This window comes from Nycticebus coucang, chromosome 2 (genome assembly GCF_027406575.1).
Source record: "Nycticebus coucang isolate mNycCou1 chromosome 2, mNycCou1.pri, whole genome shotgun sequence".
Taxonomy (NCBI): Eukaryota; Metazoa; Chordata; class Mammalia; order Primates; family Lorisidae; genus Nycticebus; species Nycticebus coucang.
In genome coordinates this window covers 27,500,134-27,522,125 of record NC_069781.1, presented here as the reverse complement: position 1 = coordinate 27,522,125, position 21,992 = coordinate 27,500,134, and the positions used below count along the sequence as shown (strand labels likewise).

Here is a 21,992-nt window from a genome sequence, read left to right as displayed (position 1 = left end):
TCAGACATTACCTGTTCCGGAATCTACAACCAGTTACTCTCTAATTTGAAATGTCAGTGGTTCACATTGCTCTTCAAAGAGCACCAGCACCTCTGGTTGCTCCAAACCTAAACAAGTTTGAAAACTGCTGATTTATGTAAAATGGAGCTGAGTTGGGCTGCCTACCTCACTGAGTTGCTGGGAGGTGAGGATCAAATAAGATTATGAAGAAACTGGCTTTGAAATCTCTGAAGTGCTCTAAGGTGCATGAGATTATGACTGGCAGTCATTTCACCCACACTGGGGCATAAAGACAAATGACTTGGTCAAGTCACTCAGAAGTTACATGGAGCCTAACTCTTAAGTTTTCTGAGATGGCATTTCTCCCTGGCCTATGTGGGAAATACCTTACTCTGGATTATCAGCAATGCTATTTCACTATAAAAGCAGAACAACTCAGAGGATTTAGAGCCCACGGTTCCTTAGTTGGGCCACAGTCTTTCCTTTTTAGATGGTACATAAGCCATGCTTTTGTATACGCAATGTGGCAGACAAAAGGAACATTTGGGGCATAAAAGATGTGGATTTTAGTGTATGCAATTCCATTTTTCTGTAAGCTCTTACAAGGTCAGGTATATATCTCAACCACTTACTATTCCATAGAACTTTGCCAATGTCACTCTTTTGAGTGATACTTCTTGGGACACATGCTGTACTCTGAGACTGCTCCCAGAGTGCACTGTGTGCTGCAGGGTGTGAGAAAGACACACGGCCTGTGATTTCTCCTCCCGGTAGGAGCCTTTCTTGGTACTGGAGTAGGTGGTTAATAACTTAGCCTTTTCACTTGGAAACAGTCTGGAGCTTGATCAAAATCTTTGGCACTCCTCTCCCTCTGTCCCTTCCCCAGCTGCTTTCTTCTTTTTTGTTTTTCCATCCTCCTCCCCCAAGAGATAAAGGCAAATCAAGGAGCAGAGGCGAGACATGCAGGGGAGATCATAGTGCCACTTTGGAAAATTTAAAACTACATGAATTGTGAAATGGAAGTTTCCAAATAAAACACAAGGTGTTATTGAAGTGGGCTAATGGAGGGGAGGGCATGGGAGCAGACTGGGAGTCACTGGGTGTAGGGAAGGAGGGTGAGGGAGGAGAGATTCAGGGAGGGGTCTCTGGCCACCTGGAACATTTTATCGCAAAAGAGTTGGATTTCACGAACAGCCTTCATGAGGTGTTGGGAATGCGAGCAGAGCTCCTTGATGATCATCATGCTAGACTGTTGCAACAGTGAGCACGTGGGAAAAGGGATGCTTCCCTCTAGTTGAGTGGTAGAGGCCAGTGTGTTGGGCACAGGACAAGTGTAGGAATGTGGGTATCTAAGGGAAGGGTGGTGGTAACTAACGTTGAAAATAACTTCACAATATATATTCCAGAGATGTCTCATGTTAGGAAATCAGGGCCAAAGAGAAGTGGAGACTTTTGGAGGAAAAGAAATGTTGAAAGGAAAGTGGGAAGTGGAGAGAAAGGAAGGTTTCAATCAGGCCACTCATCTGGAAGTGAGGAATGTTGTGAAAACCTGGGCAGGGAGAGAGCCTTTTTGGGATGGTGAGGGAGCAGATAGTTGGATTAAGAGTCACAAATCAGGATCAGAATGTAGAACACTCAGCCTGTAGAATTACACAGGAGAGTCACTGGGAGTCATGTGTTGGCACCAGGGGCAACAGAAGGGCAGGTTGTAGACAAATAGATTGTTTTGGCCAACTGATGGCATAGGACACCATGTCAAGGATAAAAGAACGCTTTAGCCCCACCTCCAAGTGCTCCACAGTGCACATATCTCAACCTTGGCATTTCTTTGGGGGACACTAACGTAGGCTTAAAATTTGTAAAATTCATAGAATTGTGTGATAACTTACTATTTGTGAGACCCCTTCATCCTATACCAACATCAGTAATAGAGCGAGGCATTCAAACAAATACTTTGCACAAATCACATTCCTAATAAGGGGAGGGGCCAGGGTTTGAGTGTGGGTGGTTGAATTCCAGAGCTTGTGTTTCAATCCCTGTACCCACAACTAAGAAATAAACCCTGGTATCAAAGATTCTGACACATAAACCAGCAATGAGAGGAAATGTTATGGAGCCCAAAGAAGGAAGCAATTAAGTACAAAGATCTTACATACTAATAAAAACCTGGGGTATGAGGGCCAGTCAGCTACATGATCATTTTCAGAAGGGACACAGTTTATCTTTCTGTAAGTTCAGACCATGAGTTTCCTAGACACCAGATATTTCGCGTATTTGTGGACTAAACAGCAATGCATTCATTCCAAGGTTCTCAGATAGCAGACACAGGGCTCATTACATCATAGTCAATAACTTTGATTCAAATAAATTTTTTCGGTTGTAGAAAATTTTAAACATACCCAATAGTAGAGAGGATATTACATGAGCTCCCAGGAACCCATCAAGCAGCTTCAACTCTTATCATCATTTTGCTATGCCTGCATTACATCGTAACCATCTTTCCCCTCTCACATGTTTTTTTCTTTGGGAGGGATTTGAAAGCAAACGTAAGCATTTATATAATCGTGTTGGTAAATGTTTCCGTATCTATCTAACATACCAGATCTTAAAAAAGTAAAATGATTCCAACCCATGAAATTAACAATAATGCCAAATATTTCTTTAATATCCAGTGTGTGTCCAACTTTTCTGATTAATAAACATAATTTCAATGGGAGAATATTTATATCTTTCGTGTAGTCTAGAAGTAGACCGTTACCCTTCTCAGTTTCACTTTTGCCAGATTTGAAAAGATACAGAACCTTTCTGGTGAACAATTTAGGTTGTTAGGAAACAAACAAAAAGAACAGTTTTAGTGACAGCACATGGAACATAATTTTATTAACGAGGTTAAAGCCAGAAAGTTGGTTGAAAAAGAAGCCCCCAGGGATGATGGACATGTAGCAGGGTGTGCCCAGGTGAGCTCCGCCGAGGAGGTAGTGCTACAAAAGTCCGCACACATTGAGGAGGAAGATGGTCATTGTGTACAGGAAGCCCGAGCAGGTAACTTAAAGGCTGGTTTACTCTTTTCCTTTCATCACTACCAAATGCCTTCCCTAACCTCCTCTATACCATCATATGCTCTCTACTCAGCACTCTTTGAATCAATCCAGGCTTCAGGGTAACTATCATCATTTTATCTTTCAGATTTCTTCTGTCTTTGACTTTGGAAAGGCACCTTATAAAAAACAAAATTGAAAATCATGTAGTTTTCCTGATTTTGTAAACATATATGCGTGTGTGTATACATATATATACATACATGCTCAGACATCTGAAATATGTGTTATGTTTTTAGGATAGCATATTCCTAGGATCTCCTTTAATTTTTTTCATAAGCACGTGAAAGCTTCCCCCACCCCATCAGTCTTCATTCTTTTCATTCTTTTCTCAGTATTTACTGAACACTTACTATCTGTCAACTATTACCAAGTCTACATTGATGAAAAATATGTGTAGTATAATGCTTGTCTTCAAGGAGGAAGAGATGCAGGCAAATGATAAATGTCTGTTATGGGCTAACCTCAGAACCATTGGGGCCGCTATCTGTCAGGGGGATACCAGAGTGGAAGTCTAGTACACAGGGGTGGGCAAGGCAGCAGAAATAGGAGTCAAGTTGGAGAATTCAAGTGTGCCACCTATCAGAAGCTGGAATGAGGAGAGAAGCCAGGTAAAAGTATTTGTTTTTTTTTTTTTTAGTATGGGGGTGGGGAGAAGGTGAGGAACTCGGAATAATAAAGGTGGCTGCAGAGTTAAACGTCCCATTCTCATTTACTGTGTGTGCACCTCACTCCTAGCTGTCTCATGGGAGCTGTAAACTCGAGGAATTATATTAAACTGTATTGAAATCTAGAGTCTGAAGAGGAACCACCTGTGGCCTAATAGCTTCATGGTTGAGGCAGCTTTTGGGATGGCTGGAAGGGATTTGGGATTCAGTTTCACTAGACCACAGTGCCACTTCCTAGGCAAGGGAGTAGGATGGCTGTGACTTGTGTGGATTTGCTTTTCCTTCAGTTTATTACAACACTAACAAGGTATTAGTAGAGTGATACCCATGAGATAAAGAATACAAAGGCCTGAGTGTGCCTCCCTTACTCGACATGGTGTTGTCAGAGTTTGATCAGCTGGCAGCCTATGTAAAGTGAGGAATAAGCCAGAGCTTGCTACCTGTTCTACCTTCACTCTTCGTGGAGACAGCTTAGCACCCGAGTCTACCCTGTTAACATATAAGCACTATCTCGCTGCCCCACGGTTAGGGGCTTCTGGGTGTCATCTCTGTATTTTTGGACCTATTCAAAGTTCAAGTGTTGCACTTGGGCAGTGGCTGAACAGCAAGGTCATGAACTATTCTAATAGGGACAAAGAGGTTTGTGGGTGTGTGTGTGTGTGCATGTGCATACATTTAAAAGATTTTCTGGATGTGTCTGATCTCACGAATTTCAACATGTCACATACATACATTCTCACATGCACACAAGCAGTACATTCATTCTGTAGTTGAATAACCACATTGGCATATCTGTTCTACTCACGGGCAAGTTGACTAGAAGGCACCCTGGAATGGAAAAGGACAGAGTTTATTCTCTCAGTGTCCCGTAGAAGTTGGCCTTGGGGTTAAGGTGGGGGGGAGAGGGGTTAGGATAAAGTCAACAGCATCTGAGAACTCAAAAGCAAACAATAGAAAGCATGTTTGTGGAGGATGGTAAGTATGACGATGGGGTTAGGTGACGAGTGGGAGTAGAAGAAAGTGGTATTAGTAATGGAAATGACTCGTGCAAAGCTTTCAAGATGAGAACGCAGTGTATCCAGAGGCCCGAAAGCCACTCGTCATGATGTCTTCTCAGTGTTGCAATGATGACCTATGGAACATTTTGAACTGTTCTTTAAGTACAGCCCGAAGTTATTTGGTGGGACTCTCATATAAATGAAAGCTACTTTGTGATTAGGAACATTTTCTTTTGTAAACATCAGAAATATATACTGTAATAATCAACCACCTTAGTTGTACAACTTTCGCAGGGTTGAAAATGCTAAGGCCTCGTCCAGTTCATTCTCTGGAAAGGGAGCTGAAGCTCTCTATTCTGAGCCTCAGCCTTGGGTTTCAAGTGCTGGGCTGTAATTTGCAGGTTTCCTCCCCTTTCCTAAGGAATTCGTCTAGAGGAGCGGTTCTCAACCTTCCTAATGCCGTGAGCCTTTAATACAGTTGAGAACCGCTGTTCTAGAGAGAGAATTTACTGGTCTTGCAGGCATTGTTTGCTGTGCTTCAGTTTTCTTCGATGTAAAGAAGAAGGAACCTTGCACAATCAGCTGAGATAGGATGAGGAAGGGCTGAATAGATGGGGGGACACCAACATTCATTCAGCCATTGTTAACTGTTGGGCCTCTCAAAGCTTTTAATTCTCACACCTTTATGAGCCAGGGTAGGAGAAAATACATTTTAAGTTACAAAGCAGAATACAAACTATAGGCTACGCAATGAAGACTTTGGAAGCATTTCCCCTTTGATCATACATTTAATAGAGTCTCAGTAATCGCTCTTTTCAAGAATGTAGTATGACTGAGAAATGCAAGCAGGCAGCTTTTGCTACTTTTTTGTGGTCTTTGCCTTAATCCATTCTTTCCGGTTTTTCTAGCTCGTCAGTTCCCTCTTTATGACCCTTGCTGATAGGATACACTTTAACTGGCAGAAGCGTAAGCCAGCTTTGAGTACTCCACTGGGAAAGTAAAAAGATCCAGTAGATGTCATAAAAGCAGGCATGGTGATGACTCAGAGGGTGAGAATCAGGCCTGTAATTAGACAGGTCTGGACTTGGAAGGGTGGAGTGAACTTACTTGAAACGGTTTCTATGGGGACTGGGTGTGCTCAGCATTTCCTCTTGGAGAGAAGGGAACAGCAGTCTGTACCATCAAGTTCATAGACACCCAAACAGCCTGTCTGTGTGTGTCTCCTTAAAGTGGCTTGTCTTGGTTCTATGCTCGTCTGTCCTGTGGCTGCTGAGATTCCACCCAGGATCACATGTGTTGAGTGGCTTTGCCTGTTACTTACGGCACTGGAGAACAGGTAGCTGCCTCGCCAGTGGGAGACATCTAGTCCTCACGATGTGTTTGCTGCTTTTCATCATTTTCAAAGTAGTCCGTTTCTCTCAGGTTCCATCCAAGCCTACACTTTGGGCCCAGATTATCTTGAAAGGGTGGTTTATAGGATCATTAGGAGAGAATCTAATTAGATAGTCAAGAGCATCTGAAAACTCAAGAATAAACAGGAGAAAGAATCTGTGGGGAATGATGAGCATGATAATGAGATTGGATGATGACTGGGAGTATAAGGGAAAAAAGCACATGTGTACCACCATGACTTACATATGTGGATGTATTTCCAGTAATATTTTTTTCTGAAACTTTCTTTGTATTCTTTTTTGCATTTAGCCCTTTTCTAACATCATTAGGATATACCTGGATGACATGAATTTAAAGGCTGAACGTTATTCCATTCTATGAATGTGTGATCTATATTAAGCATTCCCCACTGTTGACATTTGGTTCTGATTTTTTTCCCGCCATAAATCACAGTGTAATACCATCCCTGCACTTTCATCTTTGTGCGACAATAACACATCTAGACCTCGAATAAGTTTTAGATAGCCGAGGAAAAGAGAAGACATTGAGTTATCTGTTTTTATCTCTTTTTCCTTCTGACCATGATTGGTTCTGCGACATCTTTTCTCTTTTCCAAGAAGCCACAGGAACTTAAAACGTGTTTGACCATAGTGTTCCCTAACCTACTGGCCTCAGCTAATTTGCTATTCAGCTTCTACTGAGTATTAAGCATGATGGGTATTAATTTGAAAAGACATATATTTACCATAGTAGAGAAGTATCTTTCTGGTCTGAGTTTTAGAGGTATTATTAAGAGTTAAGGATTCATTTTTCCACGTGCCTTTCCTACATCTATTGAAATGATCCTATGGCTTTTCTTACTTGACATTCCTGTGATAGAGAGTAGAAATAACTTACCTATGGTTGAATACTTTTTAAATTCTTCTGGAAAAAACATATTTCATTGATTGTCATATATCAATAGGTTTGCTTTTTATCTATTGTGGTTGACTAATTTTGGTTTGCTACATGAATATTCAAAAGTTAAGAGGCAGTGTTTGAATATAGTGAAAAAACAAACACAGATATTTGGGGTCAAAAATATCTGAATTTTAATTCTAGTTGTAATACTTCTAATTCTGTGATCTTGGGCATTTTTCTTCTCACCTTCGGGATGCATACTTTCTATAGCTTTTGAACCATAGAAACATGAAATATTTTGTATTTTGTCTTCCCCATTTGACTTTCTATCACATACATTTTCCACGGTATTGTGTTATCTTTGAAGGCTGTGTAACATGCAATTCACTAAAGGTAGTTCAAGGTAGCATAGTTTAAGGTGTCTTGTTGGGCATTTTCCCAATGCTCATATTTTCACCAATAATAATATTAATTCTACAATAAGTTTTATCACACTTAAAACTTCCTTTATATTAGCTCAAAGTATATAAAAATATTTCTAAGGGCATATATTACCGAAGTGCTTTCTAATATTATTATACTATCTATTCAAAGGAAAGGAAATCAGCATCTCAAATAGATACCTGCACCATCATGTCCATGGCAGCATTATTCACAGGAGCCAAGGTATGGAAACAACTTAAATCTATGGTGGATCGATGGAAAGAGAAAATGTGTCTAGATATGCACAATGGGATACTACTAATCAGCCATAAAAAGAATAAAATCCTGACATTTACAATAACATAGATGGATATTATGCTGAAGGATATCATGCTACGTGAAAAAAAAAATCAAGAAACAGAAAAACAAATACTGTATGATCTTACTGACATGTGGAATCTAAAATAGTCAAACTCAGAGACAGAGAGACTGGAATGGTGGTTGCCAGGGGATGGAAAAGGGACGGGTGGGAGAAATCAGGAGACGTTAATCAAATGGTACAAACTTACAGTGACAAAATGAATAAATTCTGGGGTTCTAATCTATAGCATGGTGACTATCGTTCTTAATACTGTAGCACGTGTTTGGAATTTGCCAAGAGAGTAGATCTCAAGTGTCCTTATTGCTCTCTCTCTCCTCGATTGTTTTCCTGGCTGTCTCATAAATGGCACTACCCAGCAAAATATTATTTAGTAGCAAAATATATTTTAATCAAAAAGTTATTTTAAGTAACTGAATAAAAATGTGGACCAGGAGCTTTCCCAACAGACAGCAGAGTATGTACATTTTGGAGGGTGGAGCAGCATCTATTTAATATAATTTTTATATAGAAAATACAGGCATATTTAAAAAGGCAAATATATACGAAAGTACGGCACAAGGAATAACAACAGACATCACAGAATTAAAAAGTAAACCGCAAATAACACGTTTACTAAACGAAACAAGGCCCAGCACCATGTTGGACTTTCTTTGCGTAACTTCCAGGATGCCCAGACACTGCTAGGAAGAGATGAACCTGCTTTGGGGAGAGCCTCCTGGGTGTGCGGTGGCTAAAACCCGGTCCTCCTCTTCCTGGAAGAAAAACAAAATAGATTCAAGAGAAAAGACTGAACTAAGAGGAAATGGCTCTTTGGGGGATGATTACAATAGGATTCAGAGTCTCAGATACTGGGGCGCTATCTGGGATGTTGTTTGTAGGGAAGGGGTTGTTCCATAAGAGAAGGAAGGGCAGGGAGCAAAGCTACCAGTTTATGAAAAGTTCTAAGAAGCAGCAGACCTGGGTTTCACCCTCGATTTTGCCACCAGTTTCCCGTCTTACAATCTTATGTCAAATGAGAGACCTCAAGGTCTCTTAAAGAACAGTTTATGGTTTTTAGTTACACCATTTGTTTGGGATCAATTTTCTTGATCAATAGAACAACGGTATCTCAAAAATAAACAGCCCCGTGTTGTCTTCAGCAGCACATATACTAAAAGCAGAACTATATAGGGAAGACTGGTATGACCAAAGATGAGCACAGAGGTCAGAGGACACACAAGGGAGTCCTAATGAATAGGAGTTTTCTAGAAGAATCTATCAAGGTATGAGGAAGAGGAGCTGCCTGTCCTCCGGTGCTTGCTAGCCTCTCCTTGAATGCGGAGATTACACCTCTTGGCTTAATTTCCCATAATTTCTTGGATTCCTGTATCAAATGTGTGTACAAAATTTAAATTCTGTTTTCTTTATTAATATACAGTATTTTCATATAAGTTAATTACAATGCTTCCCTTAATGAAGGGAGAGCTCCTGTGGAAATATTTTGATGTTGAGAAACCAACCAATCTCTGAGTTTCCCTTTCCTTATCTATAAAATGAAGGTGTTGAAATATAAAGTCTGAAATTATAAGACAGTTATAAACACTTTCTGTTCTTTCTGATTCACTGTTTTCTTTTCTTTTCTTCTTTTTATTCTCTTTCATTTTCTTTTTCTTTCTTTCTTTTTTTTTTTGTTGGGGATTCATTGAGCATACAAGAAACCAGGTTACACTGATTGCATTTGTTAGGTAAAGTTGCTCTTACAATTGTGTCTTGCCCCCAAAAGGTGTGGCACACACCAAGGCCCACCCCCCTCCCTCCTTCCCTCTCTCTGCTCTTCCTTTCCCCACCCCTCCCTCCTTCTTTCTCTCTCTGCTCTCCCCTTCCCCCACCCCCACTGTAACCTTAATTGTCATTAATTGTCCTCATATCAAAATTGAGTACATAGGATTCATGCTTCTCCATTCTTGTGATGCTTTACTAAGAATAATGTGTTCACTTCCATCCAGATTAATACGAAGGATGTAAAGTCTCCATTTTTTTTAATGGCTGAATAGTGTTCCCTGGTGTACATATACCACAGCTTATTAATCTATTCCTGAGTTGGTGGGCATTTAGGCTGTTTCCACATTTTGGCAATTGTAAATTTTGCTGCAATCTCTCTCTCATTTTCTTAAATTCTTTAAGTTCTGCTCTCAAGTAAAACTATCATCTTCATCTTGGCAGCTTCTAAATATATTTGTCTGTTTCAAATTTGCTTTTTAGAGTTAAGTATATTTCTTCTCCCTTTGCAGAGAGGTGAGGACATTTATTGCCCTAAGACTTTTTTTGCTAATTAAGTTTTTACTTTAATAGCCTTTTTGTTTTTGCAAGTTGACTTTGGCATTCTGATCAAAATGACGTAATAGGAAATGGAAAAATAAGAGTTGTTTTCAGTTAATTGAATCCCCCACTTTAAAAAACAAATATGGAAATACTTACTTGTTTTTAATGCTTCCTGTAAGATGGGGTTAAGTGTACATAATACAAATCTAAGTGATACAGTGCAGTAATGTATACTGAAGTCTTAAAAGAGAGCTGATAATATAGTGATATTGCAACATTCATGAGGACAATGTTCCAGTATTATAAATACTTTACCTATGATATGGCATAATATGTCTGATATTTCCTGAGGTTTCAAAAGACTTAAATGATATTTTAACTATTTTTTCTCTTTGATTTATTTTTGTTTTTATTTTTGTAATAATCTTTTTAAACTATATTTGAAATGAGAAACCAATAGAGGGAATATGTTTTTCCATAAATTTTCTTTTAGTCAATTAAATATCATACATATAAACACTAAAAGTATGAAATGAAACAAAAATATTTGACTTTAAAAATAAACATTTCATATCATTTTTAATTCTATTCTTTCTGATAATTGAGAACTCAAACATCTATTAGGCCATTTTAAATAAAATCGATTAAGTTTACTATTTATTTTACATCTTCGCACATGAAGGATACAATCTTCTGTTCAAGAAGATGATTTTTTATTTAATCTTGTCTTCCCCTTTTTCTTTTTAATTGGCAAAATAACATGGAATGCCTTGTGTTTATTTTTGAGATCTCATTGTTCTATTGGTCAATCCTGAACTAATATTTCTTAGCTTTGGCTTCAGTTCAAATTTAGAGATTGTATTTCAAAATGTATACATTCCAACTAGATAATACTTCCTATTATCAAGTTGCCTTGAATTTTGGAGTCCATATGTAATAGGGAGAGATTAGGTTTAGATTGTCTTACCTGGAACAGTCATGTCCCGTCCAAGCAGAGAGACAGTGGCATCGGTTTGGTCTCACACATTTTCCACCATTTAAGCAGGGAGACTGGCACACAGCTGGGATGGGAAATCATGCATTTATTTAAATTAATACTAAGCAATTCTGAAGATGGCCCTGAAAGTACACGGCGTGAGATCTGCCTCGATGTCCTCAGCGGGCGCCATTTGCATTATCCATTTCTGACACCCGCCTGGACCTCACCTCCCTTATCCCTCCAGGCTAGTTAATTTTCACATTTAAGTCCCAGGTTACATCCTACCTACTTCTTAAAACTTTTGCTGATCACTTCCATCAGTGTATTAATTTTTCTCTTCTTTAATCTTTTTTTTTTTTGCTTTGCAATTTTTGGCCGGGGCTGGGTTTGAACCCGCCACCTCCTGCATATGGGGCCAGCACCCTACCCCATTGAGCCACAGGCACCGCCCTCTTCTTTAATCTTTTTTAATTTCGGCACCCAGTCTGGGACTTTTACTGCTTCGAACTATGAATTTTTCATAGGCTCAATTAGACTGCAAATTTCTGAGGAAGCTGGCAGTGAATCTATGACCGGATGAGTGACTAAATCAGGTAACAGCTCTTGTGATAGTAAAGTAGGCACATGGATTGTCTAAAACAACAGATGATTCAATAGCCCTTTTGTGTTTGGCTGGGAGACACATTTTGTGGCTTTTATCAGCTTTAATTGGAATTACAGAACTTAGGCTAGGATTAAAAATTAACCACAGACGAAACTCGGAGAGGACACTCAAAAATTTACTGCTATGATATAGGTGTCCTTCTCACAAATACACGTCTCATGAGCAAACTCTTCATCTGTTTGAATCTCTTCGTTAAATTTCTCTTCTAATTTGGTTATCATTTCTCCAGACTTCATTACATCTCACCAGTTTGGTTTCGATTACTTCCTAACTAATCTCTTTCTTGTAAACCCTGCTTCCTGCCATTTTCCATACTGCTGCCAAAATCACATTTCTAAAAGAAAATCTGATCTCACGTGATTTTCCTGCTTAAAACCTTTCTGTGGTCTTTCTGTTGCTCCCAGGACATAATCCTGCATCTTGAACTTGGCACACAGTGCATTTCCTCATCCGTTGCTGTTCATCTTTTCAGCTTCATTTCCACCCACACCCCTGTATTTCCTCTGTGGCTTGAGTTACAATTTGTTGAACACACTTATGTACTTTAGGCTTCATGTCTTTGGCTAGAAGGGTCTTCTTCTGGTGAGTCTTCCTCTTTCTCAGATTCCCCTGTCTTCACTGTTGTCATAACTCATTTTATAGAATTTGATTAGCTTCCATCATAATATATCCTGGTTATCTATTCAAAGGCCATCTGCACACCCTCCTGTTTTCTAGATTACAATTCCGGAGGGCAGCAGCTCCTATGCTAAGGCAGCTACTGCAAGATGTGTAAAAAGGAAAACTATATGGCTCGCTGTTATTTAGGAGATTATTCTAGTTAGAGAACAAAGGAGCTAAAAGAAATACCAATAAATCAGATCAATGGAGCTTTGCACAACATGATTTTAACTGTGTAATATCTGTAGAAATGAAATGTTAGAAAATAGCTTATGATGATATGGAACCAGTTCAGAGATAAGAGGAAACTTAGGCAGGCTCTGGGTTAAGGAAGGTTGGAAAGGATTATAGGAAATAGGAGACCCTGAGCAAATAAGAGATTGAAGAGGAGGACACAGAGTGGGGGGTGATGAGGAAGCCACCACTGCAGGGGACAGTGTGTGGGCAGTGGGATGGGAAGGGAGTTGTCTTTCAGTTGCGCTGAAGCCTGTCTGTGTAGCGCTTTGGATGTCAAAGGAATCCGGCCTGGCTGTAGAGACAGTGGAGAACCATTTTAGGTTCTTAGGGCAAAGATATGGCAGAAGTAATACACTGGCGATGCCCAACCTGGGCATGGGGATGGGCAGGTCAGCTGGTAGACTTTGGCCATGATCCAGAGTCTTTTATTGGCTGGTGACAGGAAGGAACAGAAAGAATGATAGTATTGGTAATCTCGGATGAAGGGGAGGGAGAGTTAAAGGTAAGGTGCCTCGAAAAAGGCAGGGCTGGTTTGCAGTGAGCAGGAGAGAGGTAGATAAATATCAAAGTTGATTTGTTATTGAAAAAACGAATGAACACTATACAGATTGCTTTAAGAGCCTCAAATAAAACTGGAAATGCAGGCTCCAGGACATTTTTCCTTTTCCAAGTTCATGGATAGCTCAGTTTCGGCTTTAGGTAAGGTGACTGCACATCTGATTTTGCCTGTGACAGCACCTTTTACTCCCATTTCCGTAGTTTACTTATTTATTTTTTACTATAAAACCAAAATTACCATCTCTAGTGATGAAATAATGAATTGAAAACAAAATACCTGTCTGGTAGTCCAGAACATCTTATTTTGAAAAGGGGTTTTGAATAGTGTTCTTTCCAAGAATTCAAATAAACATAAAATGGTTAAATTTGACTTTGTTTTCTCAATATCTAAAAAAAAAAAAAAAGAAAGAAAGCAGACCTAGTTCCATGGCTATGGGAACATAAGGGCTCTTCACAATGTCATGGTTAAGAATGAATCCCTTAAAGTTCATATATGTTTCCTGGTTTACTTACTAATAGTGTTCCTTTCACCCTCAAAAATGTCCTGGTTTGGCCGCTAAGTTTTACAGTCGCGCCAGCCTGAGGGTTCAGGATGAGCTCAGGTGTCAGCAAACCTGTTCTACTATGCATTTTAACCCACTGAGTACAAACATTGTTTACAGGGTGGACAGTGGAGAGTTAGATCTAAAGCTAATTAAACATATAAGTCCCATTCTTTTAATAGTTGCTTAAAATTTTCGAACATTAAAAACTGGTCATTTTAAACTGAGTTATTTGACATTTACTAAAAAGCCTATTATATGTGGGCACTATGGTAGGCCCTGGGCGTATAAAGATTACAAAGAAACATCCTTCCCCTCCAGTGGGTACGTCATCGAGTGAGGGCAGCGACAGGTGAATAATGGAGCAATAAGCAGATGTCAAAGTTCAGCAGGAAGTGTTGCTCAGGGGATACAGTTGTTCCTAATCAATCGACCATGATTTGTGACCCTTCTCCTTGACAGGCAACTGTCACTTTTGTGAGGTATTTTCATTTTAACTTACATTGTATTTATTTGTTTTCTTCTGAACAGTAACCACGAATTTAGTACTTTAGCTTCCTAAAGATTAAACTAAATATTCTGAACCTCTGCCTAATGTCTTCCCTACATTCTGCAAAATCCAGCAGGTGACATGAAGAAGGCTGACAAGTGAGTCGACTTTGATGCTGTTTTTGGCATGTGCCAAAAGGTATTTTTTGCGAAGTGACACAGTTGAGTCTTCAGATCCCCATTCAAGGGACCATTGTGAGGAATTCTTTTTTTTTTTTTTTTAATTGTTGGGGTTCATTGAGGGTACAAAGAACCAGGTTACATTGATTGCATTTGTTAGGTAAAGTCCTTCTTCTAATTGTGTCCCACCTCCAGAAGCTGTGTCACACACCATGACCCCCCTCCTTCTCTTTCACCTGCTCTCTCCTTCCCCCACTCCCCGCCACGTATTAGGTCATTAATTGTCCCATTGTGAGGAATTCTTCAGAAATGTTGGTGCCCTTTTCTGTTGTTCCCACCTCTGAGTCCAACTCGTACTTACCCACGTCCTCTGGGGCTTCATGGGAGCAAACCATTAAAGAAGCAAAGCATGAGGGGAGCCTACCTGAATGACAGCGGGACCCCGTCCAGCCAGGGGGACAGTCACACTGATAAGGGGCCACACAGCGACCACCGTTCAGACAGGGGAGAATGCATATTGCTAAAAAGGGAATTGAAAAGATTTGATCAAAAGACACACGCTTGGATAGGTTCAAGTGTTCAGAAAACATTTTTGTGGGAGGAGCGACACCTTGCATGAACCCACTAGCTCATCTTCCCGTATGTGTTCTGCTTATTAATGAGTATCACTGGGGGAAACAGTCGGGAAAGTGAGTCTGGATCCTCAGCCAGAGGTAATGACTCTAATGCCAAATGTACTTTCGGTGAGGTCACACTGAAATCAATGTCTGCTAAGTGCTTTGCTTTAATTCTTCACAAAATGAGCAGAATGGTCTCCATTTATTATAGTTTCCAATTTCCATTACACATTATGTAAAATGCTCTGGCTGCCTTCAGGCTTTCTTCTTGTCTTGAACTCAGTGTGAGGACCAGGAATTAGATGGGATACACTGCAAGCTAGTGTTTGCAACATTTTAGTAGTAATGAGACAGCCTACTTTTTCTTTCCTAGGAGCTGAAGCCTGACAGTGACCGAATCAGGGCTTTCCTACACCCTCCATGACAATTGTTTCTCCTTCTAGAAATCACTGAACTCTTTTTTTTTTTTTTTTTTTCCCCACAGTTTTTGGCCGGGGCTGGGTTTGAACCTGCCACCTCTGGCATATGGGGCCAGCGCCCTACTCCTTTGAGCCACAGGTGCTGCCCAGAAATCACTGAACTCTTTAAAGAGGCATACTCTACTTAAAAGATGGGTGATTATAGCCTGGCTTCTCGAAACCAGGTTCTCTGACCAATAGGCTTGGCGATGGCGTTGATTAGGAATATAGAATATAGTTGATTAGGAATATAGTCCCACCCACATCTACTGATCTCCCAGATGGCTTGTGTGCACATTAAAGCTTGGGAATCCCTGGTTAGTGCAGGAGGGCAGACACACGTTCAGTGAGGTAGGCCAGCAAGGCCAGCTAAGCCAGGCCTGCCACTGGGCCAATCGGAGTAAATGCTCCCTGAGTTTTTAAATTCTTAACAGTACAGCAGGTTAAATCTGGGAGCCCGAAGTGAAATGGGATGATTGAGGAGAAGTGGCAGGAAAAATATGATTTCTCTTCTTTTTTAATCACTGTGAGAATAGTTGCTTTGGTGAGCTGTCAGCAGCCCAAATTTATTTCCATCATATATAAGATCAAAAGTCACACTTAAAAAGCTTTAGAGTTCCTTACAGAATGCCTGGCCTTTAGAGGAAACCAGTATAGACCAATGGCTGTTGCATTAATGATTCTTAAAGGCTTATATACAACCACATCCAAGAAAACATGAAAACATTTCATCCTTATGTAATTTTCAAAATAGTGAAACAAAGACGAGTTTAGATATTTAAAAAACATTTAAAACCACTTATTTACTCCCTTGGAAATTCCGATTCAAACATATTTCCATGAGGATCAAAAGTCTATATTAATTTATCAAGCACTGTATAAACACGAGTGCTAACCTTCCTGATTTTCTGGATTAGTATAAATTATTCTTAATGACAGGAGTGAATGGCAGACTGCAAGTATTACCTGCAGGTGCAATGTTTTCCAATGCCGTGCACTGACACCAGCAGCAGCAACGGCCGGCATAGTACATGCCAGATCTGACATTAGGCAGGAGGAGGGCTGGGGGGCTTTATACAAAGTTCCTTCCCAAGGAGACTCTTGTCCATGTGTGCTAGGAGGCATGTGAAGATGACTTTAGATGGGTTGTGATAACTGTATTTTCAATGTCATTATCCTTGCAGATCTTCTGCAACCTATTGACACATTCACATCAGCCCTATATGCTCTGGTCTGCTATGGGGATTTAAGCAAATAAATTCCTCCAATAGTGGGGCGGCGCCTGTGGCTCAGTGAGTAGGGCGCCAGCCCCATATGCCGAGGGTGGCGGGTTCAAACCCAGCCCCGGCCAAACTGCAACCAAAAAATAGCCGGGCGTTGTGGCGGGCGCCTGTAGTCCCAGCTGCTCGGGAGGCTGAGGCAAGAGAATCGCGTAAGCCCAAGAGTTAAGAGGTTGCTGTGAGCCGTGTGACGCCACGGCACTCTACCCGAGGGCGGTACAGTGAGACTCTGTCTCTACAAAAAAAAAAAAAAAAAAAAATTCCTCCAATAGTAAACCAGTTTCTAATAATTCCCCTAAGTTGGGAGCTTCCAGACAAATTGCCCAGGACTCAAAGTAAGACTTGAGGATAGACTCACGTTCTTCACAGAGGTGCCCCATCCAGCCATCGGGGCAAGAGCAAGCATTTGGGCGCTGGCAGATGCCCCCATTCTGACAAGGGAATCGACAGACCGCTGGAAAAGAAGCAGTGTAGGTCATAAATCTAGGGGGTGGTCGGAGGGGGTAGCTAGAAAATAGGGCTGCTCATTTACATCTCATAATGCTTCCTTGCCTCAAGCTTCAAGGAAGAGAAACAAGACTGAATCTCAAGGGGAAACTTTACTATGCGAAGGGGACGTAGCATTGTACCGGCTGCTGTCATCCCCAGGTTCTCCCCTCGCTTTACTGAGGCACAGCAGACAACGGCAGATTGTATATATTTAAAGTTTATGGCTACATGTTTTGATATATGTATAAATTGTGAAATAATCACCAATCAAGATAATTACCATGTTTTCACTTCACATCACTGCCATTTTCTTTCTTTTTCTCTCTCTCTTTTTTTTTTTTTTGCGGCGAGAACACTTAAGATTTATCCTTTCAATAAATTTGGAGACTATAGTACTGGATTGCTAACGATGGTCACAGCAATAATTGAAACTTTGTATCTTCTGACTAATATCTTCCCATCCCCACCCCAGCAAGTCATACTTCTCTCTGCTTCTATGAGTTTGACTATTTCAGATTCCACATATCAGTGGAGTCAGGCAGCATTTATCTTTCTGTGTCTAGCTTGTTTCTGACACCACAATATCCTCCAGGGTCATCCATGTCATTGCAAATGGGAAGATTTTAAACATTTTAAAGGCTGAATAATATTCCATTATGATGTACATGTATCTACACACACACACAGTTTCTTTACCCATTCATCTGTTGGCAGGCATTCGGGTGTTTCCAGATGAAACACCCAACACTCACTTTGCTCCTGACTTTACGTGAAACCCGCCGATTCCTCGAGGATGCTCCACTGCAGCAGCCCTCTCAGGAGGGGCTTGCACCTTCTCCCGCATCTGCTACCTCTCACGTGTGGGTGCTCTCCCTGCTCCTTGCTGCTGACAGACAGTCCCTTTCTCCTGTTTCTTTTGGGGCCCATGTCATTTGTCCTTTGACTTCCTTAATTCTCCCTGCCCCACAAATCATGAAAGGCTTTATTCTTTCCAATCCACATCCGAATCCGAACATTGTCCACGTGGACAATTCAACCAACGACTTGATTACTTGTCTAGTTCCTTGTCACGCCTCCCTTGTGTACTAGTTTTTGGCGTTCAGCAAAGATTTGTAGAATGAGAAAAATAATTACTATGATTTGCAAAAAAATCATCTTTTATCAGAAAAGTATGAGTTTTAGAAGGACACACCAGGCTGCCTCATTATCTCTTTCCATTTTGCAGAATTTTAAGCACAGAACCTGAGAGTTCCATGCACACATTTTCAAAACTCAAACCATACAGTGAAGAAAACTAGCACAGCTCTGGAGAAAAATCCAAAGGAAAAGAGCAGCATGCATATTCATTGCTGGCCATCCCGGACTCCCACACACATTTCCCCGAAGCTCCACTAAGAAATAACCATTCAAATATTCCCTCACCTCTGCAGATGGGTGGTGAGGTCCAGGTGCCATTTCCCAGGCAGACACTCCTCAGGGAACCCTCCAACATGTATCCACTGTAGCACGAGTAGGTGATCATGTCCCCATATTGATAATGGATGCCTCGAGCAATTGCATTTTCCACATGAGCTGGTGGACCACATGAAATTTCTACGGGAAAACAAAACAAAAATTAACCCTGTGCTACTAACCCAGACTGAGAACACAGCCTCTGCTCTGAGACTGAATTTAAGAGTAAAGATAAAACATATAAGGTAAACATTTTCACCTGTATAAAATCTAGAACGCTAGGCACTAAAAGAATAATCTGCTGCTGTTTAGAAAAATTAGATGTTCAAGGTCAAAAATTATTTTGTCTTCTGATTCGAATGTTGAAGTTGAGCTATTTTAAACTCAAGGAAACCAAGAATGAAGCTCTTTGTTTTTTTTTGAGACAGAGTCTCACTTTGTCACCCTCGGTAGAGTGCTGTAGTATCATAGCTCACAGCTACCTCAAACTCTTCCGCTCAAGTGATCCTCTTGCCTCAGCCTCCCAAGTAGCTGGGACTACAGGTGCCCGACACAACGCCTGGCTATTTTTAGAGATAGGGTCTCACTCTTGCTCAGGCTGGTCTCTAACTCCTGAGCTTAGGCAATCCACCTACCTGGGCCTCCCAGAGTATACAGGTGTGAGCCAAAGTGCCGGGCCAAGAGTGAGCTCTTCTACCTTGCCAAATAGGTGGCTACAGGAGAACTTTAATACAGAATGCTTATTAAATTAGCAGAGAAAAAGCACAATGATTGTCATTTACTGTTTCAGAGTCAAGCTCCATAATTGCAGCACTGCATACTTCATGGAGACTGTTTTATTAGTGCCTAGAACAGTGCTCAGTATGCAATGGGATCATGATATATATCCGAAAAGTATCAGTGAGTGAGTACCATCTCTAGCCTATTGATACTGAATTTTTACAACTTGATGAGGCTTATCAAATTCAGTGGTTCACATTAGTTTCCCTCTTTCCAAGACTGTACTTTGGCAATCTGTGTTAGATTAAATGACAATCCTCTTTAAAAAGGGCTAAATATTTAAATAAAATTTTTCGTAACTAATTTTGCTTTGCGATTTTTTCCAAGACATCTTAAAATAATGGAAGTGATTCTGGGATGAATCACAAGGGCAAGGCTGGGACTGCAGGCAGGATTCTAAATCAGTATCCAGTTCGTATAAGTACAATTTTGGGGTGAAGAGTCTTTATGAACTGGCTTCTAAAGACTCATATACTTGTTGTCATATACTATTAAAAACTTGTTAGAGGAGACAATTTTATGGTCTTTCTAAATTTTCTTTTCCTTCTAAGGTGGATGAAGTGTCTATAATGTTATCAGAAACTAGAAAGGAAGAAACAAATGCTGTCCCTTTGCTCAGACAAGTAGGGGCGGACAGACACAGCAATACTGCAGTGTTGCAAAATTGTGTTAGGGGCTAGGATACCAGACTGGAGAAACCCTGAAGTGAACTAATTATGCTGAGGATCGTCAGGGAATGAATTATAGTGAAAGTGGGATTGATTAGCTGTACAGCTGAGCTTGAGTGGACCAGAGGGAGAGAACTTTGAGGTTAGGGCAATAGCACCTGGAGAGGTCATGGTGGGTTGGTGGTTAATTCACAGAAGTAGTTAGGAAAACATGAATTTCAGACCACTGCTATGATAATCACTTAGGATTCTTACTAAAAACACACATTTCTGGGGTTTCTGGCTTATGAAGCTGTATTCTACACCCTCTCCCTGGGTGATTCTCAAATACACTAAATTTTAATCACTGATTCAGAGGGATGGATATCAGGACGAGGTGAAAAGAATGAGGAAGGGTGTGGCTTATGTGAGAGAAGGAGATTTTGTTCTAAGCTAAAGATTTCCCGTCTAATAGAAAATGCGAAAGAAGGTTGAAGATAACGGTGGAAAATGTCTCCTCTCCAAGGCAAGCCCTCACCCTCTTGAGAATACTGAGGAATAATTAAGCAGGCACAGAAGGTGCATTTGTAGTAAGTATGGGTCTCTCTCTGCTCTTTCTTTTGGTGACTTGAGTGACGTCTCAGAGGGTCAAGGTCCAGGTGAAGGTAGATGGTCGGAATAGGGCCACCTGGCCTACTCTCTTTCAGGCTGATGCTTCCACTACCTTAGAGGGTTAAAGATAAACTTCCAGCTAACAGACTTGTTTCCACTTCACTAGGGGTAGATGTCATAAGTATCTGGGAACCAAATCCCCCCTAAAACATAGCACACACTTACCTGGAGTAAAATCATCATTCTAAGGCTGCAGTGGGCTGTGGTGAAAACTCAGGGACTCGGGCTATTTTGCATGTCTTTCTATTAGGTGATATTGATAATATGTATCAACTCATTTGTTCTTCATAACCCCCCTAGAAGACACCTATAGTACCTATAAGGCAGGCATATTTGGGGCTATTAAGAATTGGCAGCCCCAAGCCTCAGAGTAGTTAAGGCCCTGGCATGAGTTTAGAGTTAAAAATTTTGAGGATAGAATTCAAACCCAAGTCTTCTCTGATTCTAGAATCCCTGTGGCCTTCACACGTATATTTCTTATTTTATAAATTGGGGCGCAAGTGTTCTGAAGATGGGGACCACTGGTGGCATAACATGTCCCCATGCCAGGCAGCCTAGAGCCTTGCAAATGGTTCAACTCAGTGACTGTTGTAACCGATTGCTGTAGAGGGAGTATCCTGGACAACCAAGGAGCCTGGAGGGAAGGATGGTGAGCAGGGAGATGTTGAAATGGAGGGAGAGAGTGTGTTAACAAGAGTTATCACAGAGCAGTAAGAGATGCCACCATGTTGCACAGATGCGGCAAGATGGTGCCGGCCCAGTGGTTCTCAAATTGTGATTCCTGGACCGGCAGCAAGCTCATCATCCACACCTGGGGATTTGTTAGAAATGCTCATTCTCGGGCTTCACTCCAGACCACTCAATCAGAAACTGTGGAGGTGGCCCCGCAATCTGAGTTTTAACAAGGTGGTTCTGATGCAGGCTCAAGGTAAGAACCACTGTGGCATAATTTTTGTTTTACAAAGCATCCTTTGCCTATTGAAGGATAGTTTGGGGACTCCGCCCCTATGGGGAGAAGCATGTATTTTAAATTCAATGTCTTGCTCATTCTTAGAAGAGTCCATTTTGAAAATCTCTTCAGTGAACTCTGGTCAGGTAGGTTTTAGTTCAGTTCAGAAAAGTATTT

The 21,992-nt window shown here is 40.8% G+C and overlaps 1 protein-coding gene across 1 annotated transcript in view; it reads right to left on the bottom strand.

Annotated features, from left to right (window-relative positions):
* Positions 1-8,329: 8,329 nt before the first annotated feature.
* SVEP1 (sushi, von Willebrand factor type A, EGF and pentraxin domain containing 1) overlaps positions 8,330-21,992 on the bottom strand; it is a 188,856-nt gene continuing 175,193 nt past the window's right edge. Inside the window, exons 44-48 of the mRNA XM_053566090.1 lie at positions 18,738-18,908; positions 17,185-17,280; positions 14,896-14,991; positions 11,130-11,223; positions 8,330-8,613 (exon numbers count right to left, since the gene is read on the bottom strand). Coding sequence (XP_053422065.1) covers positions 8,592-8,613; positions 11,130-11,223; positions 14,896-14,991; positions 17,185-17,280; positions 18,738-18,908 — 479 coding nt within the window. The 3' untranslated portion in view covers positions 8,330-8,591. The remainder of the gene's footprint in view (positions 8,614-11,129; positions 11,224-14,895; positions 14,992-17,184; positions 17,281-18,737; positions 18,909-21,992) is intronic.